General features: G+C 40.1%; 1 protein-coding gene across 1 annotated transcript in view; it reads left to right on the forward strand.

Annotated features, from left to right (window-relative positions):
- CDC20B (cell division cycle 20B) overlaps window positions 1-5,003 on the forward strand; it is a 41,554-nt gene extending 36,551 nt beyond the window's left edge. Inside the window, exon 10 of the mRNA XM_020997195.2 lies at window positions 3,927-5,003. Coding sequence (XP_020852854.2) covers window positions 3,927-4,027 — 101 coding nt within the window. The 3' untranslated portion in view covers window positions 4,028-5,003. The remainder of the gene's footprint in view (window positions 1-3,926) is intronic.
- The last annotated feature ends 6,287 nt before the right edge of the window (window positions 5,004-11,290 follow it).

Genomic DNA, 11,290 nt, shown 5'->3' on the forward strand with positions numbered 1-11,290 from the left:
TGCTTCCTGTTTGCTCAGGTTGTACCCTCTGAGGGAAGATTGCTTCTTATTTATTGACAATTGCAATCAGAACACCATAGAGGAGGTTCCTAGTCCTAATCGGAAGAATGGGAAGTGCAGCCCCACACTGAGAGGGCCCTTTGGAGCTGGGGAGGCCAATGGATGACTGGTCTGTGAAACAAGGCTTGCCTAGGGAGGCAGCCTGGTGTGATGGCCGGAGCACATCTGGAGTCAGAAACCCAGGGCTTGAAGCCCAGTTCTACCCTGACTACACTGTGATCTTTGTCTCTCAGACCTTTATTTTCCTTATCTGCTTCATGAGGGAATGAGACTAGATAATCCTTAAGATCCCTTTCAGCTTGGAATCTATGATCTATGAATAGACATCATCAACATTATATGTGTATGTGGGCACAGAGTAGGTGCTATATATATATATATATATATATATATATATATATATATATATATATATGTATATACACACACACACACACATACACACACACACACACATACACACACACACACACACACACACATATATGTAGCTTTTTGGCTAGGCAATGGGGTTAAGTGACTTGCCCAGGGTCACACAGCTAGTAAGTGTCAAGTGTCTGAGGTCAGATTTTAACTCAGGTCCTCTTGACTCCAAGATTGGAGCTCTATCCACTGCACCACCTAGTGCCCTGGTGCTTTATAATTGTTCACTAAAAATAAGCAAATTTGTAAAAGATCTATGGCATCTTTTTTTTTTTTTTTAAGATTCTCTGATGTTATCTCTCAAGGCAGTGTAGTATAATGGATAAGGTGCTGGATTTAAAGTCAGGAAGACCTGGGTTCAAATTCTGCTGCCGACATTTATTAGCTGTGTAACTTTAGGCATGTCCTTTCACTTCTCTGGCCCTCTGTTTCCTCATTTGCAAAGTTCTAAAGCTAAGATCCCATGATCTGCTGAATTAGTATTCATAGAATTTAGTAATTATATTTGTTCTTCCAGCATGAAGTGGCACTCCAGAGAATGTCAACACATGTCTTATTCCAAAAATCACTCTCTTTACAGAAACCTTAATAACGGCAGTTGTGTTAGACACACAGAACCTTAGTCCTGTGATCCTCCAAATATGGGACCACCAGCTCGGACTGTCATGTGGATCTCTGATTTCATAGGCAGGAGTGCGCTGCCTTGAAGCAAACTAGCAGAGCCGATTGTTAAATTTTCAGTGTGATCATTTACGCCTCAGAAATTGGCACATACTACGTATTGGGCTTGATCTTCTGTTTTGTCGATTGCTTAGATTTAAGAAAGTGATAGAAAAAATATTAATAATGCAGATCAGCCTTAAAAGTGTGTCCTTTACACCCTCCTTCTCCCTCCTCAAAGCTGGTTCTTAAACATTTACACTTAAAAATTACACATTGCAGGATGTAGGTATTCCCTACAGTGAAGCAGAAGGAGCTCATCCACGCCTGCCCATCCTGTAATGCTCTTCTCTCCATCTCCCAATATGTTAATTCACCCCTGGGGGCCTTCACCAGTTTGCCTGGGGATCTCCCTTAAGTTCTGATGGGAGGAAACCCGCGGTGCACACAGGCTGTCCGTCGGTTGGTTATCCCACCCATCTTGCCAGGCTACCTTCTTTATTGTTCATACATTTATCTTATAATATACTCTCCAAGCTTCATTTTTAATGTGTTGCGGTCTGCTCGTGCCCACCATGTGACTCTCCATTGCCTCATGGGTGATGCACACTTTGAATTCTCTGAGACTGTTGCACTGCTCATGGGTGCGTACATATTTAATTTCCATGGGTTTCCAGTGTGGCACCAAGAATGATGTCTGGGCACTTCTGCATGGGCTCAAGAGCAGCACCCACACCCTGCCACAGCAGCTGGCTGCAGTTAGGCTCTTTGCAATGCTAGCATATCTTTTCTCAACTGCTGTTAGCAATGCTATTTTTTTTTTATTTCAAAGGAATAGAATATTCATATTTGTAACCACAAGACTGAGGAGCTTCAGTTGAAAGAGATCCACCTCACAGTTAAAATTAGCCACAAAGAAGAAACCAAAAACCAATTCTTAAAGATTGTTTTATTACTGAGCTCTAAAAGAGGTGTAGCGAATCTTCTTTTGGTCAGATCTGACTCTTGCTTGACCCTCCTAGGATGCAGTGTCTCTTAAAAACAAAGTGGGGGGGGAAGGAAACAAGTATTTATTAAACACCTACTATATGCCAGGACCTGTGCTTAGTGCTTTACAAGCTATTTCTTTTTTTTTTCTTTTTTTTTTTTAGGCAATTGGGGTTAAGTGACTTGCCCAGGGTCACACAACTAGGAAGTGTCCAGTGTTTGGTCTGTGGCTGGATTTGAACTCAGGTCCTCCTGACTTCAGGGCCGGTGCTCTACCCTCTGTGCCACCTAGCTGCCCCCAATTTAAGATTCAATCTTAATTTTTAGTGCATTTTTTTAAGGCAGTTAGGGTTAAGTGACTTGCCCAGGGTCACACAGCTAGTAAGTGTCAAGTGTTTGGTCTGAGGCTGGATTTGAACTCAGGTCCTTCTGACTTCAGGGCAGGTGCTCTATCCACTGTGCCACCTAGCTGCCTCCAGGTTATTTCATTTGATCTTCACAATAAGTCTGAGAAATAGGTGCTATTATTATTCTCATTTTACAGTCAAGGAATTGAAGTAGGTAGAGATTAAGTGACTTGCCCAGAGTCACATAGCTAATAAGTGTTTAAGGCTGCATTTGAACTGAGGTCTTCCTGATTCTAGCCCTAGCGCTCTATGCATGATGGCACCACCTAGGCTCCTCCATCTCTGATTAAAGGTATCATCACAGAGACTGCACTGCCCTAGGAGTCAGCAGGCCTTGATTCTAGTGTTAGCTATGCCACTTACCAGCCATGTGACTTTATCTACATCATTGCTCTTCTCTGCCCAGTCTTGAATCAGACCGGTGTGGTGCTGGTTCAGGTTTATGATTGGGATGAAATGAGGTACTCATGGATGAGCAATTATCGAAAGGAAATTCACTCAGCCTTTCAAGGAAAGGCTGCTCGATAAGGGTATAGCTTTGATTCACTTGGGCACAGCTTTCCCGCTGCTGTGTTTGTCATGGAGGTACGTCGGTGTCAAGGGAATGGCTTCTGACTTCTTGGATGATAGCTTTTTGCACTTGGACCACCAGGAAGCCTTTGACCCCTGGACCAATGAAGTTTAGAGAGATTTTAGGAAAAGTTAGCCTAGCCTACATGGCTGGGACCCTGGTAGATATTGCTGCTACCACACGGCTTCAGTTTCCTTAGCTGACCTCCCTTTTCCCATGAGCCTTCTACAGTACCACCTTCCCTTTCTACCTGGTTAGAAATTCTCACCTGTTAGCCATTAATGGGTTAAACAAGAAAGAATAGGGGCATTGCTTAAGAGAAACCAGTTACAATGCAGGTATTTTCTGGTAGAATTCTTTCATCTTCTGTAATCAAGAGTCATCTATTAGAGTAATCAATCAATTAATTAATTAATGAATAGTATTGGATCCTGAGGAAATGTGATACAGAAAAGATGAATTTCTATGGGAATGGAAAACATTGATAATGATGGCAATGATAATCTCAGGGAGGGCATAAGGCCTAAAGACAATGGGGTATCTGGGGGAGGCCCCAGGGAAGGGTGCTGAGGGGCACATACTTCACTTACCTCTTAATTTTACCCATTACTAGTCCTAGTTCCATGCATTTTAGCAGAGTTTGGGCAAAGGCTCAGTCAGAGGTTGAGGTCTGGGTTAGGGATGAGGCCATTAATGTGCATTGTATCTTGGGTCAAGATTAATATAACTGGATGATTAGCTCATGTACCAACTTGCTTTTAAATATTATTTTTAACCCCTGGTATTTACAACATGAATTTGTATCTTTTCTTCTACAGGCCACAGATGCAGAGTCTTGCACCTGGCCTTGAGTCCGGATCAGAGCAAGGTTTTTTCGGTTGCAGCTGATGGAACAGCCTATGTCTGGAGATGCTGTTAATCTGGTCAAAGGAGACAGGGGTTGATGGAGTCCCTGCCTCGGGAGCTCTGTTATAGCCCTGGGGCAGATAGGCCTCAGTTCTGTTGGATTCAGAGGAACAGCAACAGCCCGGCCTGGGAGCATACTTTATGTTCCAGATGAGTTGCCTTTACTGGTACCCCAGTTTCCTCTCACTCCTCCAGACAGAAAAGACATGTGAAGGAAAGCCCATCACCCACTTCCTTAGATACCCAAACATTTCCACAGGTTGTTTTTCTCTTCTTTTCGAAACCACTTGAAAACTGTACCATGCCCCTACAAACGATGTAGCCACTTCAGTCACCTTCTGCAGCTGAGTCCCTTGTCACGTGGCCTGCTGGCAGCTCTCACCCCAAAGAGCGAGTCCCAAACTGCCCTGGGGGCTAGCTGCCCGAGAGGCTTTTAGGAGAACCTATTTGCTAGGAGCACATTTTCAGAAAGTCAGATGATTAACTTTGGATGCTACCCCATACGTAGCCCACCAGTGCTTTTGTCCATTATAAGCAGATCTCTCCCAAATCTCTCAGTCTTTGTATCTTCTTCTTCTCCTTGTCCCCTGAATGCTCTTGATCCCTTCATGTTCGGTCCTCAGCCCTGTTTTTTCCTCTCTACACTTCTTCAGTTATAATCACAATAGCTGACATCTTGCCATTTGCCTGCTGTGGCCGTATTTCTCCACATCTATACTAGAAATGATATCTTTAGTACCATTTGGATTTAGAACTTCTGACCTGGAATTGAGCTGTACTGATTGGTGTGTGAGGGAGTAAAAGCTCCCCATAGCCCACATATTAGCTGGTCTCAGACCAGATCATTCTTCACATCCACATTCAGCTGTCCACCCAGGCTTTCACTTTCTTTTTTTTTTTAATTTTAATATAAATTTATTTATTTGTAGTTTTCAACATTCATTTCCACAAGTTTTTGAGTTCCAAATTTTCACCCCTTCTCATCCCCCCCCCCAAGATGGCATGCATTATGAATATCCCTTCCCCTAGTCTGTCCTTTTCTTCTCTCCCCCTTCTTTATCCCTTTCCCCTTCTATTTTCCTGTAGGGCAGGATAGACTTCTGTACCCCATTTCCTGTATTTCTTATTTCCCGGTAGCATGTGAAAACATTTTTTTTAAACATATGTTTTTAAAACTTTAGGTTTCAAATTCTCTCTCTTCCTCCCTCCCCACCCACCCTCATTGAAAAGGCAAGCAACTCAATATAAGTTGTACATGTGCAGTTATGCAAAACATGTCCATAGTAAACATGTTGTGAAAAACTAACTCTATTTCCCTTAATCCTATCCTGCCCTCCCATTTATTCTATTCTTTCTTTTGATCCTGTCTCTCCTCAGAGGCATTTACTTCTGATTAACCCCTTTCCCAATCTGCCCTCCTCTCTATCATCCCCCTGCTCTCTTGTCCCCTTTCCCCCCTATTTTCCTGTAGGGTAAGACAGATTTCCATACCCACTTGAATGTGTATGTTATTCCCTCCTTAAGCCAAATCCTATGAGAATAAGATTCACTCGTTCCCTGTCACCTTCCCCTGTTTCCCCTTCTACTGTAAGAGACTTTTCTGTTGTTTTTTTTTTTGTGAGATAATTTACCCCATTCTACCTCTCCCTTTCTTCTTCTCCAAATATAATCCTCTCTCATCCCTTAATTTTATTCTCCAGATATGACCCCTTAATCTTCAACTCACCCTGTGCCCTCTATCTATCTATCTACATATACATACATATAATTTTTTTCCTCCAACTACCCTGATACTGACAAAGGTCTCATGAGTTATAAATATCATCTTTCCATGCAAGAATGTAAACAGTTCAATCTTAATAAGTCTCTTATGATTTCTCTTTCCTGTTTACCTCTTCATGTTCCACCTGAGTCCTGTTTTTGAAAGTCAAATTTTCTATTCAGCTCTGGTCTTTTCATCAGGAATGCTTGAAAGTCCTCTATTTCACTGAATGACCATTTTTCCCCCAGGCTTTCACTTTCTACTTCCTTCTCTAGACACAGTAATCAAATCAACACTCCCATTGCTTCTGGGTAGGCATGTCAATCAACTGCTCTATGGCTCCACTCACCACTCCTGTGTCTCTCCAGATTTCCTTCCTGGGAGTCATTCTCTCCTCTGCTCCATATATGGTAAACACCTGGGGGTTGGGGGGGGGATGTCTCGCTTTTATATTCGTGTTCCCAACAGTTAGCATAGACATGGGCACAGAAAACTCAATCAAACCCTTTTCTCATTCATTCATTCATCTATTCATATTGTGAAAAATATTGGCTTATTTAATATTCATATTGAGATTGGTTACCAAATGATTTTTTTTAAGTCACAACAACACATGAATAATATCTGGTAAGACATAAAACATTGAGATCAGCATGGATGAAGGGTGTCTCCACAATGAGGAAATCACAGACCTTGGAAGGAAGTCCAATATTCATGTAATATTCATATTGGCTCATCTAATCTAACTGTCTTGTGAGGCTGGTTCTACAAGTATTATTCCCATTTTACAGGCCCTTAAAGAAGTTGAGTACATTGCTTCCATAATTAATGAGTGTTTGTATGGGTTGCAGACTCCTTTTGTCCCTATAGTTCTCCTATACCACTGTCCTTCACGTGGTTTACACTGGCAGAATGAGCTCCATGAGCTTTTGAGCAGAGTGGTGAGATGTGCAGGGATTTCCGTTCTCGTGGCTCCAGGGATCACCTCTGCTGTTGCTAGGCCTTACTTCTCACCCAAGCCCACCCAGCTTTTCTTTTTATGTACCAAGCGTTTTTTTGTCCAGCATTTGGTGCCCCATAGTTATCTCAAATGTAACACGTCTAAAACTAAAATCGTCTCTGGATTCCAGCCTTCTCATTTCTGTCCATGGTATCATCATGTGGCTAGTTGCCAAAACTGGAAATTTTGGTGTCATTTTTGACTCCTCTGTCACTTCCCACAGTGAATCTGTTACCTTGTTATTGTTCAGTCATGTCTGACTCTTGGTGACTCCATTTGGGGTTTTCTTGGCAAAGATACTGGAGCAGTTTGCCATTTCATTCTCCAGCTCATGCTACAGATGAGGAAACTGATGCTAATAGGGTTAAGTGACTTGCCCAGGGTCACACTTCTAATTAGCGTCTGAAGCTGGATTTGAACTCAAGTCCTCCTGAATTCAGGCCTGGCTTTCTATCCATGGTACCACCTAATACCACTTTCATAATTAAGAATTCTGCAACTTCTTTATCTGATCATAACTCCCTATTATTTCATTTTTACCTTCCAAACCTTATTCTTTGTATTCACAGTGGATGGATTGCCAATCCATCTATCCTAAAAGTACTTTCCTATGCTATTGCCCCTGCTCTAACTCTGTTCTTCCTTCCCAGTCTCAACCTCTTAGTGACTTAGTTCTATGTTTCACTCTCAAATCTCTTGTTCCCTTGTCTGTCATGACTCATGCTTTACTAACCCCCCACCCTAAATTATCCCTACCATCTAATCCCTATCATCTTTATGAAACACTACAAATACCTTTGTTGGGCATTTAAAGCTCTTCAAAAACTGGCCCTCTCTAATATCTCTAGAATTACACATTTTGTAATCTAGCACCATGGCCCACACACAATGCCCCATCTCCTGGCTCTGTGCCTTTTCACTGGCTGTCACTCATCCCTGGATTACACTCCCTCCTCATCTCCACTTCCTTCTACTAGCATCCTCTTCTTTCTGCAGGATGCAGCTTAAGCACTACCTTTTACAAGGAGCATTCCCTGATCTACCCAGTTGCCAATATCCTTCCTCCAAAACTACATTGTTATTTAATGACACTATTTATTTGTATTTATTCCTTTTATATTTCTTTTCTACATATACTTATAATATGTACCTGTTGTCTCTCCCGTTAGATTATAAGATCCTTGAGAATGGGGATTGTTGCATTCATTGTCATTGAGTCCCCGGCTCCTACTACTATGCCTGGAACTTAGTAGGTGTTTAATAAATGGTAGTTGGTTGACTGCATCTCAGATGGATGAAGTAAGAATGTGAATGATCATTGAACTGAGAGCATTATAGAAGCTGGAGTGAATCTATCATCCCCAAAACCACTTTCTCATGACTCTACATGGTTTACAAGCTTTTTAGAAATCACATGACATAGTGTAGTTATACTGAGAGCATTATTTTTTACTTTTCTCACATGACACATGTAACTTGGAACCAATAACTTGTAACCAAGGATTTGTACTTACAAAAGTATGAACACACTCATCTGCTGATGAGCATGTGTGTGTGTGTGTGTGTGTGTGTGTGTGTGTGTGTGTGTGTGTGTGTGTGTGTGTATGTGTGTAAAGCCTGGGGCAAAGGAAAAAATAATGTCTTCATCAATGACTCCCAGATCTATAAATCCAGCCCTAATAATGTCCTTGAAGCTGTCCTCACACACTCTTAAACCCTTCTACATCTCTTATGAGCACCTCAAACTCAATGCTGCCCAAAATGAAGCTCATTTCCTTCTTTCATTATACTTGCCCCTCCTCCACACTTCTCTGTTTCTGTTGCATGTACTACTATTCTCTCACTTACCTAGATTTGTGACTGCTGAGTCATCAATGACTTTTCCTTCTCTGCCATCCTACACATCCAATCAGTTGCCCAATATTGTTACTTCCATTTTCCTCCATTTACATGGCCACCACCCTCATTTAGACCCCTCTCTCCCCTAGAACAATGATCTATAAAGTTTTTTGATCCCATACCCCATCAGCAAAAAAATAACAATCACAAAGACAAAGCCCAAAACCCAAATCTTTTGAGCATTTGCCCTTTTATTTTCACTCACTTAAATAATTAATTAAATACGTATAATGTCAGCTATTAGAATGTGAAACTGCCCTAAGAGTTTTGGGACACTTTATGTTCACATGGCCAAAAATAAGAATGCAAAAATATGAGATGAAGATGAAATAATATTAAAAACAATTTTAAAGTGTTACTAATAGCATTTGCTCTAATAAGCTAATTTTTCACAAATTATTAATAATGATATTTTAATGGGATGTGATTGAATATGCTTCCATGTTTTTTAAAATCTTGCCTTAACGCTTTGTTAAACCAAATGATTTGAAGGTCTGTTTCTAAGTTCAGTTTGTTTTCATTCGTGGTTTTGTGGTTGTCATAGCCGAAAAAGATATCTTGGAAAAATTGTATGGATCCAAATGAAAGAAGTACATCAGTAGATGTATTTTCTAATTCTGAATGTTTATCTTTCAGTTCCAGTTCACCAATTAGGCAAAAGTTTTTGTTGAAAATTTTCTAGCAAATTTCTATCTTTTTTATGTTAATAAGTGGTTCTTGCAAACTAATTAGATGGTGTTACTTATTTTTTTTTTTAATAAAGTAATTTCAAAATCCAATGAAAGTCTTCATTTGATTTGGATGCAGGCTAGAAAGTTCTGTTTCCAAATTTAAGTGTGTAATTATGCAAGTTTTTATAGGTGACACATCTTTTTTGACGACCAAAGTTTAGTTTTTAAAATTCTTCCTAATTGTGATGACTAATATCTCAGGGCAAAATGTAGTGAAGGTAAGGGCCATCATTAATGATAGTAGATGTAAATCTGTATTCAAAATAATATTCTTGATAATTTTGTATTTTCTTTGTTAACTTTTTTGGCAGATCTGATTAGATAAACATTGTCTTTGTATCCATAGAATATGGCTGATAGAAAATTCCTCCCAGGAGTAGAAATGTCTGTTATTTTATAGTTCGATTGTGCTTTCAAAAGTATTTCATCTTTACCCTGTGGTTTCTTTGCAGGAATTTTACAAAGCTCCTTGTTCATTCTGTGAGAATTAGTTAAAGCTGGATAATATAGTCCCTGAATTCACTTAACCTGGTACACATAGACTGCAATATGTTGCAATGAGCCAATAGCGGAAAACAAGGGAGGGTACCACTTCAACCCTTCCGTAATCTGGAGGTCTTGCTCTTCCCTTAGGAAGCAGAAGGCATATGACATATATACCAAGTTAGTGTATGTGCTTATCTAGCTATTAAATATTTACACAGCTTAATTCTAATTTTATAAGTAAGTAGTATTTCTGTGTAAGTAATGTTTTATTTTAGGCATACATTTTAATATATAATAATGTAGCTAGACGTTCTAATTTCTTCCTCCACAACTAAATGGATCATCTTGCACATCTTTGGGGCTTGTGCACCTCACTTTAAAGACTACTACCCTACACTCCTACAATACCCTCTGACCCTCCAATTAAGTCTTTTTCTTCTGAGCTCTCTCATTCCAGTCCAGACTCCATAAGATGTAACCCACTCCCAACATCCAAATCTTTCTTAGGCAAAGATTTGATCTGATTACTCCCTTCCTTAAAAACTTCAGTGGCTCTGTACTGCCTCTAGGATAAACCATACAACCTCCTCAACTTAGCATTTTAAGGCTCTCCATAGTCTGGCTCCCACCTAATTTTCACAGCCTTACTTCATTCTATCCCCCTTGCCATAGTCTCTTTAAGCCCAACTGGGACGCTAGTGATTTCCCAAACTTAGGATTCCATCTCACATCCTTGCCTTCATTCTAACCCTCTCATCATCTCCACCCTTTCTCTTTCCAAGGCTCAGGTCAATCTCTTCTGTGAAACAGTTCCTAATCCCCAATTAGTACTGCTCTCTCCCTCCTCAGTTTTGTTTCTGTATTATTTGTGTTCATATTTTATCTTTCCAGCAGAATATGAAATTGTTGAGGGTAAGGACTATTTCATTTTTGTCACTGTTTTCCCATTATCTTGTACTGGAAAAAGTACAAGATACTTTAGATAGATAGATTTACTTGTATAGACATCTAAGAAAACATTATTGAATTGAATCAAAGTCTAGGTGATTTGTAAAAAAAAAAAGAAATTTTTGTTGTAGTTAAATGTTTATGAAATTTGAAGTATAATATGACATGAACAGGAAGAATATACCATGTAACAGAGATAAAATGGCTTACATATCAGTTGTAAATTTTGAATTTTTATAAAATAAAATGTAATCGGCCAGGTTAATAAGTATCTCATGGTCAAAACTGGAATGGAACGAGACTCTTGCAGTCCTTCTAACAGCTGGCAAAAGGAGGTTTACTTAGGTAACCATAGCAAAGGAAGGATATTCAGAGGAGGGAAAGTACATTCATTAAGAACATAGCCAGTGGTATGCTGGAGCCAGCTCATGAAAGCTATGAAATCTGCAA

Source organism: Phascolarctos cinereus, unplaced genomic scaffold (assembly GCF_003287225.1).
Source record: "Phascolarctos cinereus isolate Bilbo 61053 unplaced genomic scaffold, phaCin_HiC Scaffold_4;HRSCAF=312, whole genome shotgun sequence".
Taxonomy (NCBI): domain Eukaryota; kingdom Metazoa; phylum Chordata; class Mammalia; order Diprotodontia; family Phascolarctidae; genus Phascolarctos; species Phascolarctos cinereus.